We start from the raw sequence: 22,038 nt of genomic DNA, 5'->3' as shown, positions 1-22,038 counted from the left end.
CCTCGCCCCCCCCCCCCCCCCCTTCCTGCAAATGAATGCAGCCCTGTAAAAGCAGGGGAGACATGGAGGCTTCTTCCAAGCTCATTTCATCATGCTTGTGATGGTAGTCATCTTTGTGCTAGAAAGCCCTTCATCTGTTTTGTCACATTTTTCCCAAAGTATTTGGTAGGCTAATGTTAGCAGGTCCATTGAAGTACCCAATGAAGCCCTAGTGATGAATAGTTGGAGCAGTGAATGGTAAATAAATATATCCAAGACCCCTGCCTTAAGATCTACTGCCCACTTACATCAGAGGTGTGTCGGACTAAATCCTGCAGAACTGGTGCAATGCAGAAAGGTGGCACAAGATATAGGGGTAAAAGGCCAGGAAAACCTGGAGCAAAACAGTTCTAGGGCATGGGGCAAGATAGTTATTTGCCAATATGCTCTTGGAAGAAAAAGTAATTGTTGGGAGAGCTGGCCTTGGAGGAATGTATGGATTTGTAATTCCATCCATCTCTGATTAAAAAGCCTTGACCGTGTGTTCCTGTGAATTATGTGTCTCCTGTACTTTGAATTTCTGTTTGTAGCTGACGCTTACCCTAAGGTATTTGGTGGAAGTGCATAAAAGTTATTGTTGTCCTGGGGGGCAAAATGCTCCATCTGGCTTCTTTCTTTTAAAGAGCATTTTTGTAAGCTAAGGCCTTTGCCAATATGAACCGTGCAAGGACTTGCTATGCCGTAACAATTGGCTGCCTCAAACATAGGATATGTATGTAAAGGTTACTGAAGAATTTATAGAGTTAATGATTTATTTCATCTGTCACTTCAGACAGAATAATTATAAGCTCCATCTTGCCCAGCTAGGAAGAAACTTAATGCTGACAGCAGACAGTTTTTGCACTAGTTTATTGCTGGTGTGTGCTTTATCTTGGAGATTTGATTTGTTCCCACCTGTTCTGAAAACTAATTTTAATCTTAGTCCTGCAGCCTTTCTCTCCTCTGAGAAACTGGACCTTCACTGTGTCTATCTGTTTCTTATGAGTAGGAAGCAGTGGGAAGGTGCTGGTGGCACTAGGCCTGGGTGGCATTGGGATGCTTGATCCGTCTGTCCATCCATCCCCCCCCAGGTGCTCCCCTGCTAGCTGGGTAGACCACCCTGTGCATCCTCCCCACCTCCTGGCCACAGAGGAAGGTTTGACATGTCGGTATTGTCATAAGAACAGGTTGGGCTATTGTCCTGATCTAGATGGAGGTGGTCAGGTGTGGGCTGCCCAACAGGGACCCTCAGATATCACTCACCACACGTTTGCATACCTTATTATCCTTTTTCCCATTTTTGAACATCCTTCTTGTAGCCCTTGCTCCTCCCTTTCTCCACCCCAGTCTTCTCCCAAAGAAACAGCCTGCCCCATTTATGGTTTTCCCATGGGTCCCAGTTCTGCAACATCCATACTCAAATTTGCTATTTCTGATACTATTCCCTAGGCATTTTTAACCCTAACTGGTGTTACTGAGATGGTTGCCCAGTGCTGCTGGCCTTGCAGTGGGCAAGCCAGCTAAAGATGTGAGGGGTTGGGTGCTCTGACATCACTGCTTAATACTGAAATGCTTGGGTTTGAAGACAGAGAGGTGAGCTCTTCAAAAGCATTCTTGAGTTGTTCCATGTCTGCTTTGGTTGATCTTGGTGGTGGTAAGAGTTAAATGAACACTTTGAAAATCCTACCTGACAGCCCACCTGAAGGGATTTCATGTTCCTGCTGCTGTTTTTTCACCAAAAGGTAGATAAGCTTTGTTTATTTTGACTCTACAGGCAGAAGCACTTGTGTGGGATAATGATGTATCAGCTCATGCCCAGACTGTTGCCAAGGCCAAATATGAATTTTTATTTGGCTTGGAAGAAGAGAAGCGTTCAGAAATGGGTAAGTGCTATTTATTACTATTGGGATTACTATTGGGGGGGGGGGCGGATAATAATCTCTTAAGCCACTCAGGAAAGTTTTGCAGAAGCTGCTCCCTAATGACCCCACAAGGGCTCGCTCACTGTGCTACGCTGCCCTTTGCCGGACCACAGTGCAAGTACCAGACCACACAAGCCTGCTGGTTTGGCCCCAGAAAATGACAGCAGTTCCCTCTCTTACGCCCCCCCCGCTTTCTCTTTGGCTCACCTGGGCGACCTCGATGTGACAGTGGGGACTCATGTGCTGGAGACATGTTGGCGGAGGGAATCCCAGCACTTCTCTGCAGCGGAGTTGTTCCAGCCACACGTTCTGCAATTGCACATGCTGAAACATGGCCATCTCTGCCTGGAGGTTCTTCCAGGAATGCCCTTCGTGGTCTGCATGCTGCTCTTCCCACAGCTAGAGGTTGATAAGATTTTAATTTAGATACTTGAGGTGGTATCCTAACTGCTCCGTCCTCTGTAGTTAGTAATTCAAGAAATCCAGGTGCAGTATCTAATGTTATGCTAAGGATCAGCCTTGTTTCTGTTCTCTTCTTAGAATACAGGGTGTTTTCTACCTTTTCACAGCCCAAGCTTAGAAGAAAAGAAATGTCGTTACTATACCTATTTCTCTTGCCTCATTGTAATTATCAACAATCTCTGCCCTCTTTGCAAAAGTATTTCCTCAGGCTGTTCTCTTTGCACCTTGATCCTTTCTAATTGCAAACTTTCTGGAATGTCGCTTTTAATTAAAGACGACTCCCTTCTTGCCAGAGAAGGGCAGCACTTCCATACAGAAACAAGCTGTGTAGTCTCCTCCACTTCAGTGAGGAAAGGGGGAAGGAAAAAAAAGGAAAAAAAATAAAAAAGCAGAACTGAAGTCTGGAAAGTGAGTAAACAGTTTCTGCCTGGATTTTCTAAAGTTTGGTCTTCCATTTGGAAAATCCTAATTGCAGAGTGGAGGGGGAAAAAAACCCAAACAACGAAAGTGTCCTCATTTAGGAATTTTAAAAACTTTTACAAATTGCCACAAAGCGTGTATCGTATTATTACATGAATCATGATGACCTCATTTCTTGTTTGAAGAGACACAGTGTGAGAGCACTGTCAGCAGGCATTAGTACATTTCCGGAGATTGGCATTAAATAAAGTATGCTGCGTCTAATAAATCCAAGTGAATCTATTGTTATTACTAACCAAAACAATTATCAAATGTGATGGGTATTCTGAGCTGACTGAGTACTGAGCCCTCAAATAAAGGGTGGCAAAGAATAAGCCAGATATATTGGTTTATGTGTGTACTTTTCTGTATTTTTCCTGTGCTGCTTCTTGCCTTGTTTCTGAATCTGCTTCTGTTCCTTTATTAATCAGAAACTACCATTAGGGGCTAACAATTAGTGAAATGGGAGTGACTTCAAAGGAGCGTTTCCATATATTTGACAGTGGTTAACATATAACATTTGTGAATTGCACCTGAAAACTGGGTGACCTTGTGCCTACCCGGACTGGCTTCATGCTGTCCCAGACAAATGCATGCTCTTCCTCCTCCTCCAGGAAGATGTTTGACGGTAATGGATAGATGAGAGTGGTGCTGCCCCTTCTATTTTTTTTCTTCAAGTGAACAGATTTTAACTGCTTATTAACTGGAGATGAATGAGGACAGGGTGACTGAGGGCACAGTAGTACAAACCCAGGGCTCTGTGCACGAAATCCTGGCTTCCTTTGATTTGACATATGTTGAGTATGTCGTGACATACGTTTTGCGGGGAAGCAGCTATGCCTGAAAGTCTTTCTGTCATTCTGTGTGTTAGATGGGGAGGGAGAAAACGCCACCAAAAATCCAATCCAACCTGCTTCTTTCTAAAGTTGCCTTTAAAAGAAAGAAGACATGGCTTTTGTGGGTCAAAGTATGAAAGATTTCAAGCAAACGACTGATGGGGGCAGGGCCAGGAGAAGTACTGGTTTTTAAACTAGATCAAGAGAACAGCTTGTCACTGTGGGCAGTAAAGCTGAACTTTAATTTATCTAACCCAAAGCAGTTCACCCGTGCCTTGGCTGGCCTCAGAAACTGAGAATGTAACATGTAAGCTGCTGAACGGCTTAATTACTTCTGCCTCCCAGTTTATCCTTTCCCTTTCAGCCACAATCATATTACTGAAGCCCTGCTGGATACTGTTGAGGGTATAAATTTTTTAATTGGGTATTAAAATACTTGCATTGGACAAGCCAATTCACGAAGAAGGAAGAATAATTGGGGCCGACTCTAGGAAACACTTCTGTTTGCCTAGATGGGAGATGGCTGAATTTGTTAATAAGCTGCTGTGCTGATTTTTACCTTCCAGGTTGAAGCTTGTGGTCATTTTTCACAGGTGAGAGGAAGGGAAAAAAAGGTTAGATGCCTGTAGAAGAGGTGTTTCATCGATGATATTCAAATGCTAATAAAGCTGCCACATTAAAAACAGTTCCTCCTCATTTCTCTCCTTTGCTGCCCTCAGTCTGGTTTTATCTGGGATATTTGTGATCCCTGATGTACTCATGTGCTCTCATCTTTACTGTGTAATGCCTTGTCTGGCTCCTCTCCTCTCCTCTCCTCTCCTCTGTTCTCCTCTCTCCTCTCTATTGCCCATCCTCCTGCCCTGGATGCATCACTCGGAGCAGAAGCAGGTCCAGGCCCCTGGGACCCTCATCACATCGCGGGAGGGCTCGGGGCTGTACATCTCCCTGCAGACTCCTGCTTGTGGGGCTGCTTTTTGCTGCCATGGGAGCGGGGAGGATGCACCACGCATGGCCACGCGTCCCTGTGCCTCCTGGCTACCTTCCTCGGTGAAAACCCCAGCCTTCTGCCTTCCAGCAAAAGAAAATGTTTTTTAAAACCTGAATTAGGCTGGGTTGCACAAGACGTCTTCTCAGCCTCGTTGACATAAAGGGTGCTTGTTTTATATGGAAACATACCCTCCTCTGGAACTGGCTGTGGAAACAGTGATCTCTATTGAGCAGCCTTATCTTGAGGCTTGGGCACTCTACAGAGTACTGATTTTTATGACTTTGCAGTTAATACGTTTAAATACCAAAAAGAAAGAAGAAGTCCTAACAACATGACTTAGTCCTAACAAGTGCTTCCTTGGGGAAAACAGAGGGGGATCCTACAAAATAATTGCTTGAGTAAACATGAAAGCCAAGGACCCCATAATTCCTGTTATATGAGAATATAAATCCAAGACAGTTGTTAGGAAGAAAATAGCTTCTTAAGACTCATAAATAGTCTTTTCTCTGATGCTTCTAGGAAAAAGCTTTCACACACACACACCCCCCTGGTGTAACAGAGGGTTTAATCTTACCCTTCACAAAAAAGCCCTGTACCAAGAGTCCCCGTGTTGCTGTGCAAATCTGGTCTATCCCAACAGCTGCTGGAAGAAGCTTGTTTTTGAATTCTTGGTGAAACAAATAGCTTTTTGGAAAGCCTGTCACTTGCTGTTTTGTGTACAGTGAGGTGTCATGAGGCAACTGAGCTCCTCTAACAGCTTGCTTCTGCCAAAAGAGATGGTCCCAGCCACACGCTGCAGCGGACTGTCTCATGCTAGTTCTTGTGCTCATCTGTTTTCTTAGCAAGCTCAAGCCAGCAAAACCAGTAACAAACCCAAAACAATGCCCAAAAAACAATTCTAAAAAAGGTTTACTTTCTCCTGGCAGTGTGCGCTGAATCACCTCTGCAAGGGGTCAAACGGTGCCAGAGCTGACACATGAAAGAAAACGAAATGCATACTTTAATCCATGCAGCCTACTCATTACTGAACCTGAATCATGGAAATGATTGCTTTTGCTGTAGAATTGCTTTACCTTGTTTCAGGAGCAAAGGAAGCACACAATGGCTCCTTTTTTTGTAGAAGCAAAGCCTTTTCTGGTCCTATGATGCTGATTTGAACAGCGTTAAGAAAATTACTCCAGTAACTGTCTGTAAAATGGGTATCACTAACTTACTAGGCTGTCCTTTGCTCTTCTGCCTCGCTTGCTTCCTCTGTGTCACTTCAAGCCATCTGTGTCCAGCTCTGCTGCATCCTCCTTGCACTGCATGGATGTGGCACCTTCCTGATCCTCACTCCAAAAACTGCCCTTAGACCACAGTCACTCACACATTGCATCACTCTCATGCTAGATCAGATCACTGACTGTAGTCTTGCCCAGTGCTTCAACTGCATCCCTTTCCATTTCGATGCACCACCCTTTGTCATGTTTTCATCTCTTGGTCTTTCCATCTCCAGGCAATCCTGAAAGTCTGGGCTCCCTGGTCTGGTATCTTCCTCTGCGGCTCTGCTTTCCTGAAAAGGTACAATTCCCTGCATTTTCTGAGGGCTGAAGGATTGCCCGATTTTCACATTCATGTTGTGTAATTACAGGGGACAGAGCCTGTGAGGGTAGGTATGTCAGATGTGCATTTAGGAGTATGTCCTGCAACATTTATCAGGGACACATGCAAGGCTGGAATCTGGAAAGCTCAGACCTGTGGTGCCCCCCCACACTTAATTAAAATTCCATCATTCTGTTGTGCATACTTGACTCTATCAGGGGTTTTTTTTGTTGTTGTTTCTAGTGTCCCACTGCATTTTCTGACACACTGAAGACCTGCAGAAGTTTTTAAACAGTAGTGTGTAATCAATATAATAAATACGTTTTCTCATAGGTATCCCTGCTGTTTGGTATTGCTGGTTGGCAATGATGCAAAGAGAAGGTTAACTTTTTAAATCTAAGTCTCCAGAGGTACTGTATTAAAAGGTACTTTTCCGGTTGAGTTTGTGCACTCTAAGAAGTGATTACCTCTCTGGCACCAGCACATTGACAGGCTGTGCCGAGTGCTCCTCTTTCACTCCAATGCAGAGTAAACCAGGTGATTTTAAACTACTGCTTGGATGCTCTGAAGAGCAGCAATCTCCTACAGTGCTGTCAGAAGAGCACATCTGACTGTGCATATGGACAAATTAATGCTGGTGAAGGACAGGTTGCACTGTGCTCTGCATGTCAGCTGCATGATGTGGACCTGTCTTTGCTGTCTCTACCTTTGAATTTCTGAGTTCCGCTTCCCCGGGCTGGCAAAGGCTGGGGTGTGCTGTGGAGCCGTCAGGCGTGGCATGATGGATGTCTGGGTTTCCAGTCCGAGGGAAGGGAAAACTAAAGGGGTGTGAGGCACTATGCTAGGTCCCTTGCTCTGCAGGAGGAAACTGGATGTCTTGGGACCTGTACTTGAAAGCTGGATAGCTGAAGTTATCATCAGCTGCAGGGAGGAGATGACCACATCCTTGACTTGGTAAACAACAGAGTTGTTTGAAGGCCAAGGGTTTAGTACAAATAATCATTAAAACATGGGCTGTTTGTTTATTGTTTTTTAAAGGTGCAGAGTTAAGCACTCAGAAGTTAGGAAATGCCAGAGTTAAGGCAGTAATTACCTCCCTGTCTGTGGGCTGTCGGCCGAAGCTGAGAGCCGTGCTGACGTGAGCGCACAAATATTTTAGGGGCCTGGTGGTGCTGGCAGCCCGTTGGTGGTGTCTGGCCGCTTCAGATGCTCTGAGCACACGTGGCACAGGCTGAGCTTGGCTGAAGCTGGCAGGGCTCAGAAACACTTCCCGGAGGCGGTCAGGCCCTTCTCTTCAGTCGGGCGGACTGAAAACGACGCATCCAGGTCAGTGGGCACAACAGGAGAGGTTCAGACAGTGGACTTGGCTGGCTGTAGGCGGGTACGGCTGGGCACAGCTGCACTTTTGCTTGTTGTCGCCATGGGCTCCTCTCCTTGGCTTCAGCCCCATCACCTGGTGAGATAGGCAGCACACCAACACAAGCCCTCCATCGTGCTGTAGCCTTGATTCATCTCTGAAGCTTTCTGAAGGAAAAGATGCATGTTATCCTGCTGCTGGAGACGGCTTGATAATAAACATGGAGAAGGCGTTTAATTAAAATTATGTGGGTAGATGCAGTTCAGGCCTGGTATTGCACTGAAAAAGTGTAACAGGGTACAGCAAGTGTTTTTCCTCTTTGCAGTTCACCACTTTAACAAGTGCCTTCTGCTCTAGACCCCTGTGTTGTTTACTTAACTCTGTCCAGCTTCCTGAGGAAGGGAATCTCATTCACTGTGCGAGCTTGCTGAAAAGTTACGGTGCCATGTCCAGCTGCGCCTTTAGCAGCAAATACTGGGAGCCCGGGAGAGACACATGTCCCTCTGGGCCCTATTTCTGTTTTAGCTGGGTGCGTAACTTGATATCCAGCTCCTGTGGTGCTTTGAGGACTGCTTAGCAAGCTTTCTCTTAGCCTGACTAATTGGTCCCGAACCCTGAAATGCAGTAAAGGACATCCTTTCCTGCGGATCTGCCTAGTTTCTTCAGCGGCTGCTGGAAAAATCCAGAGTTTCTGAGATCTGTGAGTAGTAGCGTGGGTTTTCTTAAGCCATTGTTGCTTGCGAAAAGTCTGGCGATATGTTTTTTATCTGAAGAGATCTTTCTATTTGAAGGGCTTCTGGAGGGTTTTAGAAAGATTCTTTAAAAATACAGTATTTTAAATACGTAACATTGAGTACAAGTGGATTCAGAGAGGCTGTAAAGTCTTTGTAGACGCTGCAAGTGTCAAAGCAGCTGTGGGCTGTCACTGCTCCAGAAGTTTGCTCTTTCAGCTGAAGGCTCTTTGAGAGCTTTTAGAGTAATTCTTGCTATCACTGTGTGTATCTACACTTCGAAAATCACCTGTTAGCCGCTTCCTTTCTAAGTCACAGCGGTGGAAAAATAGAAAATTTCAGATTCTTTTTGGATCTGTCTTTTGAATTTGGGGTTTAAGACTTTCCCAAATACAAGTCTTAAACCAAAACTTGAGATTTGCACAGCCATGTCATTCCAGGCAGTGGGGCTTTAAAGAAGAAAAGTGCATTAAATATAGTAAGACTCACCCATGCTTTTACATCAGGATAAAGAGCCCAGATACTCCCTTTGTATTCCCTTCTGTTCCTGCTCATGCTAGCAGCTGTTTCGCTCTATTCTTCTGCTTTCTAGGGTAATGACTCTTGGGACCGAGCTATCTCACTGACCATCTGTGGCCCATGCAGCAATTTGTAGTGGATAATCTCTCACACTAAACTCTCCCAGCACGTGCTGCATGTTAATTTTGGACTTCGTCCTGTTCTGAGCTCACTGTAGGCCTGTGAGCTGCTGCGGCAAGGTGCCATCCTTCCCGCAGCCCAGGGAAAGGTGTGGGATTCCCTGGAGGACTCTTCATTCAGCGTGGTGGGGGTTACGCAAGTGCCCCCAAACCCTGTTTACCACTGGGAAATAGTTAAAAACTGTGGGGAAAAAAAATACGCAACCAAGTCACAGCATTGCTTACCTAAGGTTTTCCATCAAGAACAGGGTTAGAAGGTTTGTCATTGTAAAAAAAAACAACCCACATGCTCTCAAGCAGGCACACAGTGACCCGGGTATTTTGCATGCTCTTTTGGTCATTGCTTTCTTAGCAGGCAGGATTTACATTCTTACCTGGCAGCTTTTCTCAGTCTCTGTTTTTCAAGCCGTGATATCTTGGGCATCACATCACCACCTGACTCTAGGTGCTGGGACTTGGCTAGCAGAGAGATTTGTGATGAATTTATCTAGTGGGCATGGCTGTCCTGTGGCAGACTGAAGGTTCACTTAACACAGCTCTGGCTGCCCCAAACCCCCAGAATTTAGGGAACTATGCAAGACCAGCAGTGAGCAGTACTTCTCTCATAACTTCTTCCACTGTGCAGCAAGCCCTGGGTGCGGGATTTCCTGAGCAACACACTGCCCCTGGGTGCTTGCAGGGGGATTATTTTCTTCCCTGAACTGGTCAGTTTAACTTCTGGGTAACCCTGAGCCGCTGGCTGCCATACCACTGCCTGACTGTGTGTGCATGGTGAGTGCAAGGCGCACGCTGCCTGTGCACACTACTGGGTCTGTGTCAGACTTGCCACTGACAGCAGCAGGGGACCCCCACCGATTGTCTCTTTTTGGGATGAGGGATCTCAGCCAACACAGTCACCACTTCTACATAGGTGCTGCCATGTCTCTGGTGCCCTCCACCTTCCCTGCGTGTTTGCTAAGACAGCAGAGGCATTTAACCAGGGCTTATGTTCTAGGCAACTCGCCCCTACCTCTTCCCTCTGCTCCCCCAGTCCTGTGCCCTGCCTTCACTCAGCTTCCCCGTTTCCACCAACTTGTTGTTCTTGAATAATGCCAGTGTAACTTTGCAGGGATGAAGGCCTGTCTCCGCTTCCCCCCGCAAGCAAATTGCCCAAAAGCCAGGAGTGGCTGCAAGCTGCAGAAAGCCTTGCGCCCAACCTGGTGTGGACATTTCCAGTCCAGTTACAAAAGCATGGTGCTTGCATTATGCTAATCCCCTGGCTTTGGCTAACGAAGGACCTCCGCCGGCCAGGCAGGACCTATTATGGCATGGAGAATGACATCATTTGGAAAACACCGCTGCGCAAGGCTGCCAGTGATTGTGCAGCATCCCTCCCCTCTCACAGGGGGAGGCTGCTCCATCTCAGCATGTGCAGGCACTGCTTTATAAATCGGAATAGTTTTAGTTACCACAGAAGTTGTAACTCAAGGGAGTGCAGGATGCTGAGACATGTGACCCACCTCTCTCTCTGGCAGGCTGCAATAACGATACAATGCCATAATCCTGCGATAAGTTCATTAAGCTCTGTTACCTAGCTTTTCATTTCCTCTTAACACATGCATTGTTTTTACGTGGCCTAATTTGCCATTTACAAATAATGGCAAGAAATGCCGGTACCAAAAAAGCATAACTGGTGTGACGCTGCATGCAGGCTCACCCACGTGCTGCTTGTGATCGGCACAAGGAGCTGCAGAGACATATAATCCAAGCTGACTGGGCTGCTTTGTGAAACCTTCCAGCTCAGTAATGCCAAAAGCCCGTCAGGCGCCCCGCGCTCTGAAACCAGCACACGACTCTCAGCATCGCCATTCTTCCCATTTCTTCCCTTACAGACGCGGTTATAATAAACGGCAGCTAAGCACAGACATCTCCCTGGCATACTGTCAGGCAGCCTTGCTGGAGGAAATTTTTTTTTCTCCCCTGCAAGCTGCCAAGGTGGACTCCTTAGCTCCTGCGATAGACTGAATGAGACTGCAGTTCCCCCATCAGTTTCATAATACTCAGAAAGCATCCATTTACATCATTGTGTGCAGTGCAGGGCAGCAGCTGCCAGGAAATTTGAAACTATTTTGATTCCAGTTGACTAGAACAGCAGCAATTGAATTAGCTGGTATCGCTATAGATAAACTGATGATCTGTGCATTTTATTTCTTTGACCAATGGGTAACTGCTGGAGCTACAGTAACCTCTGTGAGTAAGGAGACTGTTCAAGCAACTATATCTAATTTGTTGAGCTAGCTAATATATATATATATATATATATATACTGTATAGAGAGAGACACTCACACCATTCTTTTGTAAAATGTACCTGTAAACAAAATGTCTGTCTATGCTTGTAATTTGTGTTTTGCTTCCTAGAATTTCCTTTTATTATGCTGTAGACAAGCTTGCTTGACATGGAATGGTTATTTACTTATGAAATATCATATCTATGCCTGATTTAAGTCATGAATTCTTTCAACGTCTAGTCATCAGAAAGGCTGCCAACTGCTGTTAGGTTATATTTGCCCGGTCTCAGTTTTCTAGCCACTCACCCCCTTTCTATTTTAGCTTTTTCTCTCTCCGTTTAATTCTTTTTTTTCCCTTTTTTTTCCTTTTTTTTGCTTTGTTGAAAGAAGCCACCTTCAATGCAAAGTAGAAATTGGTGTTACCTGAGAGTGTGTGTCCTTTCTTTGTTTGTTTGGTGGCGGGTATTTTTTTTCCCTGCTCATCTTCAGTGCGGTCCTTAAATTTTGTTGTTGCCTTTCTAGCCTTGTTTGTAATGCAGTCATATTGGGGGATGGGGTTGGACAGGATATGCCAGTAGCTGCAGCAAGACATGATGCTGTGGTGGTGGATGGGAATAAGGGAGGAGTTTCCCTTAAAGAGCTCAAGCTCCTGTAAGCTCTGGTACCTGAAATAGCTCTCTGAGCAAAGGGAAAGGCTTTGCACCTTTTAAGAGTGGGGGGCAATTGGTGGTGTTTGACCGGAAGAAGCGGAGACCGTGGCAGTCATGTGCATGGTAGTACCTAACATAATGGGGACAGACTGCTGCTTTGGTGCCATATGTGATTTTTTTGTAATTGGGCAGTGAATTAGGCAACGTTCCTGCAGGATGCTGTGAAGGCGAGAATCCCGCTGACTTGTGCTCGCATATGGTAGCAGCAGCAGTCCTTCTAGAGCAGGGCTGCTGGCACCTCACTATAGAAAAGGCCTTAAATTCCCACCGTGAAAGTGCTCCTCTCTTGCCCAGGTGAAATACAGCTTGCAAGCATGGCAGAGAGGTACCTGTGTGCACACTCCCTCTGCCTGCATGTCTCTGTGCCCATATATGCATGCATGTGCTCTGTACCTGTACCTCTTCTGGAGTCTGCTGGGCCTGCCAGAGGGTAAAGTTTGCTTGGGATGAAGTTCAGGAGAAGTAAATCAGAAACTTGCTCAGGACTGCTTACTGCTGCCAGCAGCGGCCTTTGGTGGCAGATGGGGACGCGCAGCAGTGTATTTAGCATGCACCGCCAGAAAGAAGGCTGCCTGTGTTTCCCTCGTGTTGGTTCAGAAGCTAAGATAGCAATTAGCAGAGACGAGCCTGGCCCCTTGGCAGGGTCTGTGTGTGGTTCCTTGTCAGTGCTTGGCCTCCAGCGCATGTTGGCTGCATCCCAGACCCATGGGGGGCCGGGGGGGCGATGCTCCGGGCTTCCTTCCAACGAGGCGGGGTGCATGGGTGGGAGGGAAGCGTGGGGGGTCCCAGCTCCTGGGGCACTATGCATTGCCTTCCTTTGGGATGTGGCTGGAGCGTGCGGCCCAGGCAGCGGGGTGGCCAAGTGCTGCCCCATGGTGCTGGGGGCATGAGGCAATCCCAGCTGGGGCACCTGCCACTTGCAGGTCTGCCAGCTGAGAGTTGCTGTAGGTGGACCTGTGTCCATGGAGAAGGGTTCATGGCAGTTCTTGTCTCTTGAAAAATCCCATCTCTGGACGTGTGCTGAGACCAGCCACTGCATTAGAGCAGACCAGGGCTGAGGGATGGAAAGCTGGGACCTTTTGCTGGCTTGGGCTGGTCCTGGTGCAGGTGTAGGGACGTTGCAGCCACACAGCATTGTTCGCATCTGTGAGTCCATGCTGGTGAAAGTGTGTCCTAATGGCAACCTGGCGCCTGTGCCATGAAGTGGGTGGGCTTGGGATGCACTCAAGGACTGCATGGCTGAACAGTGTGTAAAGGGGGCTGTTTGTCTGGGGCTTTGGGCACTTAGAAGAAGCACCATGCCTGGAAATGCTTACATGGAGAGAGGGACCTTGCTCTCTTCCTTACACTCTCCCAGTGCACCTGCACCTGTGTGTTGGAAACCCTGCCATGGCGGCAGACTGGTGATGCAGAAGTGGACAGGACATCTATACTCCTCACAGCTCCCTGGGACCTTGCAGGAGTGAAAAGATCCCTGCTTTGTGCAGTCGCTGTCCTCAACAGCAACCATATCATCCAGGTGAAGCCTGACCCACTGAAGTTTTATTATGGAGTAATTAAATCAATACCATGGAGGTATCTGGAGAACCTACAGGCAAAGAGACTGTGGTTTGGCATGGTCCAAGTCTGTCACTTTGATCCTGCACCATGCACAAGGTGCAGTGTTTACCCTGTGGCTAGATATACTGGATAGTGAGCTGGCAGGTGTTACAAACTACTAGCAGATAGATAGCCATTAGTGGAGTGCTGAGCTCGCGTGAAATTATTTTCCCTTTCACCTTGAACTCAGCCTGTCATTAACCACAGTTACATGGCTTCCTCCTCAGAAATGGCTTGTGGCCAGCCTGCTCGGAGCGGAGATGGGGATTGGTTTGCAGCACAGCACCTAGAGATGCAGCTTGAGCAGGGCAAAGCATCCAAATGCAAGTTGGTGTCTGGTTTCAGAGCTGTCACCCCTGACATTTTTCAGAGTAGGTGTTTGGATTCGGCCCCCTTGTTGTTTGTTTTAAAGCACTTTTATACTCCAGGCCAGTTTTTTCCAGAAGGGTGCAGCAAATGCAGCTGTTGCTGGTTTGTTTTTTGGTGGTTTTTGTTTTTTTTTTTTTTTAAAAGCTCAGTTCCTCCTTGGGCCGTAGTATTAGGTGGCCAAGTATCTGTCATTGTGTCATCCATGAGGTCCCTCTGAGGACAGCTGGTTCTCTGTTACCCCACAACAATGGGAGCCACTGGGTGCTTGGCGCTTGGAAAATGGGACCATCCGTTTTCGCTCTTGCTTTGTTTACATCAGTTGGAAAAGCAGCACCATGAGGGGAGGGGTAGCAAGCTTTCTGTGCAGCGGTGAATTTGCTGCAACAGAAAATGTGAACTGCTCGGTATGCGTATATCACTGCAACACAACCTTCAGTTACCCTAGTTGTTAAAGGAAGAGGGTAGTGCTGGCAGAAAGTTGAATTGCTCATTAATTGCTTTGTAATTTAGCTAATTGGTTTTGTCAAGGCTGTGGAATATACAGGGTGTGGCTGATTAACTTCCCAGTGTTTCATCTTTACAAGTGAAAATGACCTAAAAACATTTCTTTAAAATAAAACCAACATGTATGGCACATGCTGTGGATGGATGTCAGACCTCTGAATATCTGTTTTCTTCAGCCTTTGCGTCTGGCCTGTGGCCTCAGACTGTTCATGGGCCACCGGGACCCTTTCTGAAGTGTAGTAGACATTTCTGGCATTCCTTCCTCAGTAGTGCATGCTCCCAAAGTAGGGCTGCCCAAAAACTTGTATGTAAAAGGACCGGCTCTGGATAACTGCAGTGTGAGACCATGCAGAAGTGAGTTAAACTGAATGGTATTTTCCCTGCAGGGGAGAGAGGGCTGGGAAGGGAGGTCGGGCTTTTTGCTTATGCACATGGTAGATAAACCCACACTCTCTTTTCTTCTGTGCAGGTAGTGGCCATGCAAGCAGCACTTTGGTCCCTCATACGATCATCAATGAATTTCCAGAGTATGGCACCATAGAGCCAAGTGGAGATGTGCCGAGGGCTTCATCGCCATGCCAGGCAGAGCCTGTGACACACAGTCCAGAAATAGGGGACAGTCACCACCGGGTACCTGGCAGGTCCCTTCCTCAGTGTGCGGCTCCTGCAGACAATTTGAGACCTGATGCTGGGGCAGCACAGCTGCATGCCCCAGAAGAAGGTTTGCAACCTGCCGGTGACCTGCCAGAGATTATGAAAATCTCTCGACGGCTGGAAACAACAAAGGTGCAAGAGAGAGCAAATACTTCTCTTGACTCAGAGACTCAAATGGAAAAAAAGAGTGTTACTGGCAGCCAAAATGTGCAGGCAGCCAGAGAACCAGTTCCAGCAGGCCAAGAAAAACCCTCAGACATGCCTCTTCCATCTGAACGAACAGCTGAAGAAAAAATGCATTTGATCATAGAGAAAGATCTGGCTGCAATATGGACTGGAGAAAAGCAGTCCGAGTCCTTGCAAGCCATCAGTAATAAAGCCGAGGAGGTCCATGCAGCGCAGGAGACAAGCTGTCATAGACCATCTGTGACAAACCTGGAAGCAGCCAGCAGAGTGGAGGGGTGGGCGCATTTTGAGGAGTTTTCAGCGTACAGTCAAGGCAAAATGCAAATGGGTCCTGAGAGAAGGCTCTCTAAAGAGGCAGCTGTGAGCAAACACGTAGAATTTCAAGGGGTGGAGATTTTATGGCTGCAAAAAGCCGAGGAGCAGAGAAGAAAGAAGCACTCGCTGCTGGAGACTGTGTCTGTGGAGAAGAAGGCATCCCCCAAAACATCCAGCCACCCTGCACCACTGATGGTCTCCCCAGGCTTGGTCTCCTCGCAGGACAGCGCTTGGAGCGAGGTCTGTGAGGACCTGAGGCTGGGACCCGCTGCCTCTGGAGCCACTCCTCTGGTGCTGCTTGATGAAAGCGGGGAGGATGAAGTTTTTGTGAAGGACAAGAAGAGCCACAGTGAGGAAGAGATGGCTGTGCTAGCGAGAGGCCAGGGCAGGTGAGATGGTGCTTGGGGGGGTGCAGGGGGCAGGCGGGGTTACTCTCATCCCAAGCACGTGGCTTGTGCCTACCGCTTAGGAGCTAATGACAAACAGTGAATGTTTGTCCGCTGCCTGCGGCATGGTGGCGATCGTAGCGGTTCATGCCTGGTGGTGGCTAGTGTGTGAAGTTGGGACTGAACCCTGTCCACAGCACCTTGCTGAAGTTTGAAGTCCATCTCAGGTTTGGAAACGTAAAGGTGTCTCTTGTCTGCAGAGTAATGGCTGTGTGATGAAGCATCTGTAGCAGGTGTAGTTGGGATCCAGGCATGGCATGTAATTAAATATAGGCAGCATGCAGGCCTGGCCATGTGTGCCTGGCCAGATTTTCTGGTTTCTGGCAGAGTTCATGCAAGAATGTTGCAAGCACCTCTGAGAGGTTGGATAATAAAGACTTTTTACCCAGGGCCCTGTAGGTTATATAAGGGTAAATGCTGTGATGTGCTTTCTGTATTATCTATCTATCTATCTATCTATCTGTGTTTATATAAGTTTAGCTATATATATTGCAAAGATTGTCTGCTGCTTTTTACAAGACCATCACGATTTGTCCACTTCTCTTTCCTGATGCACATCTGTAACAAAGCAAATGGTCCCACTGGTGCGCTCTGAGCAAACTGCTCTGACCTGGTAGGGTGTTGCTGTTGACACAGCAGGATCTCAGCAAGGGAGGCACTACTGCCTCTGCACCTTGGGATCCATGGAGTTTTGCTTTGGCTAGCATGTGGGATTGCTTGGGCAGGCATCCCTGATGCCGAAGTCCCACAGCATTTGGTGCAGCAGAGAAGAAAACTCTCCACAGGGGGATGCTACACCTTCCCCTGTGCATCTGCAAGCAGGCCGAGTCTTCCCTCTTCAGATCTGGTTCTCCCAGCTCCTGTTTTTTAGTTGCATTTGCTTCCCTTTGCATTTTGGAGGGGTTCCCTCCAGCTTTTCGCCAAAGACCCCAGCCCTGGGACTGCAGAGCCAGCAAACTGTCCTCCAGAGGCAGAGGGCCCATCTGGGTGCACGTCTCTGACCTGTGCAGCCTCTGGCATGGCAGTGGTGCTAGCAGAGACCTTACGCATTTGTGAGTGCTCCTCTCCTTTGCACATAAGCAGCTGATGCTAACTGTTAGGCAATATTAGGCTTTCCCCCTGCCCCCCTCTTTTACGCAGAAGATTGTTTCTTTTTATGTCCCCAGAGAGAGAGATGGTGCCAGTCACGAACAGAAGTTGTGCAAGGAGAAACTAACATTTTACCCACAGTGTCCTCTCCTGCACGAAGCCACGTTGACCTTTCTGTTCGCAAAGGTGGAAGGCGAGGAGGTTTACCCAGAGGTCTAAACCTTGCCCCTGAGCTGAAATGAGCTGTTTGATTAATTTCCAGGATGATGGAGGAGGGGGAAGCAGCCATGGGAGGATATGAAGATGTCCTTGGGCAGAGGCACTCTGACATCTCCACTGATCTGTACAGCTCACAGTTTGAAAACATCCTAGACAATACATCTTTATACTACAGCGCGGAGTCGCTGGAGACATTGTACTCGGAGCCTGATAGCTACTTCAGCTTTGAGATGCCACTCACTCCCATGATCCAGCAGCGCATGAAGGAGGGCAGCCAGTTTTTAGATCGGACATCGGCCTCGGGGCAGCCAGATGTCCTGCAGCTTCCCCCTGACGGGGCGATGAAGGGCTGCGGTGAAGGCATCGCCAATGGCTTAAGGGATGCAAGAGAAACACTCTTCAGAGGAGATGTCACGGAAGTCCCTTGTTTGGAAAGGTAAAAGCAGTGGGTGAGCTTTCTGTGTGCCTGTTGATTTTTCCCTGATGTCTGTTTACTTCAGTGGACTGTCTCAGAGTGTAGTTTTGCCTCTTTCAACACTGCATGTTTTCTACACAGAATAATTTCCAGTGTAACAGAGTGAGCTGCAGGAGAGGAGAGAGCCGTCCAAACCCGCTGTTCATTAGAAAAGTGCAAATTTACTTTACAGAAGTTTTGTAGGTGATACTTGTGTTGATAAAAGGCTGGCTGGTATTGTCACATCTCTGGAACCTGTCCCTGGAGGGGTTAGTTACCGGTTACAGATGAACCTTGTTCAGCTCCAGTTATACCTGAATTTGTTAGCAGCAATTTTAGGAACAATAACACCCTGTACACACGGACGAGTTGTCCAAATGCAGTTTGTGATTTGGATTTTAAAGGTGTGTATTGGGGCATAGCTTTTCCTCTCTTGAGGTCAGCAGGAGTTTTGCTGGTTACTTCAGCTGGGACGAGGTTTTGCTCCCACCACATTCACAGGATGAGAGACTGTTAGCTGTTTCTTTCGTTTGTGCACTAGTTACTGATTGAGAGAGAAGGGAGCATTGCAAAAATGTTAATAATTTCTGTTTAGGTAAAGGGAGAGATAAGAAAACCTATTAAGAGAAGAGCCATGTGAGAAGCAAAAACTAGGCTAAGTGGTCAGAAAATACTGTGTAATTGTGGAAACTCACTCTATGAGCAAACTTTCCTCATTGTGTTGTCAGAGAGGGCGGGGAGAGTGAAAGGCAGCGACAGCAAAGTGAGGGGCCGAGCCTAAAGCAGCAATCTGCAGAGGGGTGAGGGACCTTGTGAGCGACAAAGATGCATGGGTTCTCCATCCTCCAGGGACAGGACATTATCTAAGAGTCCTTAGACTATTGCCTTAGATGGGACTAGGCTAGTCTGGGAGTCAGTGGTGGGAGGTCTTTTATTGGTTTTACTTCTTTTGTGCCAGTGTGAAAGAAGTCCTTTGAGCAGAAGTAGTTTTGCTAACTTCATGGATTAAGCTACAGTTTGCCCTTAAAAGAACAGGCAGAAGGACTTAGTACTTCAGAATGTTTTTTCCATCAATCCTACTGGAGAAAAAAGGTGTTTAAATCTTGTAGGACCCTGAGCTGCTTGGTGCCAATAGGCAATAAGTGACTGCTAATCTGCTACAATCAGTACGGAGTCAGAAACTGAGGCTAGTCCTGACACTTGCAGCGCCTTACTTGTACTGAAACCAGAGATTGCTGTGAGACTGGACAGTGGAGGACAAGCAGCACACACAGACCCTGATTCTGTTACCCTGTAGTTGCAGCATCTGGTATCTAAAAAGTACTGTCAAGGGAGGCCCACATCAGCTCATCAAGACAGAGGTTATCACAAAGACAAGGTGTTCTTAGTTAATGCTTAAGAGACACATTAGGTGCCCGCCTAGTGTGGATTTCATTAGGAATTGAGTTAATTTTAGTTTAAATTTGCAGCCATAGTGATAAACCAACAGAGGATTTTTAAATTCTTCTTTTTTACCCCCTTAATAAAGAAAGAAGAAAGAAGTGTCCTCAACAGCAGGTTTGTTAGGAAGCTCTGCTGTTGTAGTCTGCAGGGCTCTGTTAGGGACGAGCCCCGAGGGCTTGCTCTCTTAAGGTAGGTGCTGATAAAGAGTGGAGCTGCAGCAGTACAGCCAGCCACAGATGTGCCCAACAGGGTAATCCTCTGGACAATAACCTTATTAAACAACCCCCCCACCCCCGGTATTCCAATGTCATGTTGGATTGCACCAGGGTACGGGTGACTGACAGATCGTGTGTCCTGTACTGTTGGAGCCAGCGACGAATCGTGGTGTTACAGCATGTGGGTGAGGAGCACCGCGTGCATGCTGGGGGCTGCATGGGATTTACTGGGAGACGGGTCGAGACGGTGTGTCACTGTGATGCTCAGGTGAAGCAGAAAGAGCCGCCTGAGCCGTGGGTACTATTTCTAAGAGTTGTCACGCGTGGTTGTGTAGCCTGAAGCAATCCTGGACTTGTTTTTTCAATCGAAAGGCCACATGTGGGACAATACGTGCGTGGCTGCCACCGCGGCACCTTTGTGCCTTCTGTCCCGAGGCCTTTTTTCCAGCGGTGCCGCGACCCCGCGGTAGTTCCCACGCGTAGCGCCTGCCTGGCGCTGCAGAGCATCAAGGGGCACCCGCTGAAGCGGTCCGGCTCTCCCGGAGGACGAGGTAGGGAAGGCAAGCCCACCCCGCCCCACCAGGTCCGGGCAGCGCTCCCCGGCCCTGCGCGGCGCAGCCACCGGACCGCCCGGAGCTGGCCGGCAGCGCAGCTTGCCTGCGGTATATCGCAGAGCCACCGGAGGTCTCTCTGCCCTCTGCGGAGCTGCCGGCTCTCCCCGCAGGCAGGGGCTCCTGCCGCTGCCTCTGCCCACCCTGCGGCGGGCAGTCACCCGAGGGCGGCGGGTGCAGGCGGCTGGAGGACCCCATCCTGCAGGGATAGAGGCCGGGGTGGGGGGGTGCGTGTGTGTGTCTCAGCGTCCGAGTAGTGGCAACCGCAAAGCGAAGCGGGGCGGTTTGGGACGCGGGGAGCTTGGGAGCAAAGCTCTGCAACGTTGTAGGGCGGCACAACAAGAGCGTTAAACCCCCCCCCCCCCCGCCGCGCTGACAACCCAAGCGAACAAAAACCGAAACCAAAACGCCAGCGGCTCCCCGTGCCCTGGTGTTTCCGCGACATCAAAACGCGTGGGAAAGCGCGTGGGGTGAGAGCACGCTTCCGAGTACCAGCGCCAGTTTATGGGGGAACAGTGTGAAATCCTGGCCGTTCTTCAGGGTCCGGTGCAGAAGGGGAGGGTGGATGTGTGAGCAAAAAGTTAATGGTTTACACCTGGAAATTGAAAGCCGCGTGCCAATTAGGAAAGGAGGAGCAGGTGCTCGCCACGGCCATGCCCTCCTGATAGCAGGTGGCTGAGCACCACAGCACTTACCGCAGCTCTCTGGAGGGATTCTGCGCATAACTGACACACGGACCCTAGATGGCGTGAGGTTTTAATGGATGATGGCAAGGAAACCTAGTCTGGTAATGAATAAGCGGGAGGGTAACATCCTTCTCCGCCGTTAGGAAATTGCTGGCTCTGGGAGGGGTCAGCTCTGGTATGTGAAGGCCAGTCACATGCCTTCAGAATTGAAAAAAAAAAAGGGTGGGGGAGGAAAAAAAAAAAAATTATTAGAGGCTTGTGGGCTGCAAGTTCCTATGGGCTCCTGGGTGTCTGGATGTTTCATCCCTGCTGTCCTCCCTATCAGCTGCTGGCCGTGGTCAAATGCAGTAAGTCCTGGCAAGAGCCGTGCAGCGTGCCTGCTCTGACAGCCACCCGCCGTGCTTCCTTAGAGCAGGGGGATGTCAGCTGGCCCCTGGGTTTTCCTGCAGGACAGGTTGGCTTGCTTTTGCAAATAGTCCTTTCCTAGCACAGCTTAGGTGCCCTTTGTGTCTGGCGAGTGGAGGAGGGATTCGTGAGAGAGAAGGGAATGCAGTTTGCCTTCCTTTGGGAACAGTTGCAGCTCTTGGTGTCTTTAGGGTGGCTTAGTCTCTTTCCTAGGTGTGTAATGATCATTCTTCTGGGGGAAAAACAAATTTCTGCAGCTGACGTAGCCTTAAGTTTCCCCAGGTGGGGGTGGGAGAACTGGGGGAGAAGGGGGAGTGTGTGAGGTTTCAGAGCTGAGGGACAGCCTCGCTGTGTATCAGGGCACCATGCGGTTCCTGTGAAACATGCTGAGCCACAGGTTGCCAGTGTAAGGAAGCTTTGCAGTGGCAATAAAGATATTGCATTTGGTCTGTGTTTGGTGCGCCCCAGCTACTGCACTCCTCTTTTATCGTGCCAGTGGGTTGTGTTCTGACAGAGCAAGGCTCAGCCTTGGTACATGGGAGTTTAGTCTTACTCGCAGAGGCAATAAGGAAGACTGTTTGCAAGGTGCTAACCAGACATTGAGCCTGAGTTTGCATTGCCTGAACTAGGTGTAATCATTTACACCATATCAGAGTGGGAGGAAGGGGACGTATTTCCAAAGCAGTAAGATTTCCCCCAGGTATAAGTGAGTTATCTTTGCTACATATACAGTGAGCGGCAGAGCATCAGTGCATCTAAAAGTGAAGTATGAAGTTCTCTCAGTAATGATCTCCATCTTTCTTTTCTACTTT

At 48.2% G+C, this 22,038-nt stretch overlaps 1 protein-coding gene across 1 annotated transcript in view; it reads left to right on the top strand.

Annotated features, from left to right (window-relative positions):
• The first annotated feature begins 1,181 nt into the window (after positions 1–1,181).
• Positions 1,182–22,038, top strand: part of PSD3 (pleckstrin and Sec7 domain containing 3) — a 91,590-nt gene continuing 70,733 nt past the window's right edge. Inside the window, exons 1-4 of the mRNA XM_010565219.1 lie at positions 1,182–1,187; positions 1,793–1,901; positions 14,973–16,047; positions 17,456–17,848. Coding sequence (XP_010563521.1) covers positions 1,182–1,187; positions 1,793–1,901; positions 14,973–16,047; positions 17,456–17,848 — 1,583 coding nt within the window. The remainder of the gene's footprint in view (positions 1,188–1,792; positions 1,902–14,972; positions 16,048–17,455; positions 17,849–22,038) is intronic.

This window comes from Haliaeetus leucocephalus, unplaced genomic scaffold (assembly GCF_000737465.1).
Source record: "Haliaeetus leucocephalus isolate CR32 unplaced genomic scaffold, Haliaeetus_leucocephalus-4.0 Scaffold187, whole genome shotgun sequence".
In the NCBI taxonomy this organism is placed as follows: domain Eukaryota; kingdom Metazoa; phylum Chordata; class Aves; order Accipitriformes; family Accipitridae; genus Haliaeetus; species Haliaeetus leucocephalus.
Note: the sequence above shows the minus strand (reverse complement) of the source record. Positions and strands in the feature narration are given on the sequence as shown.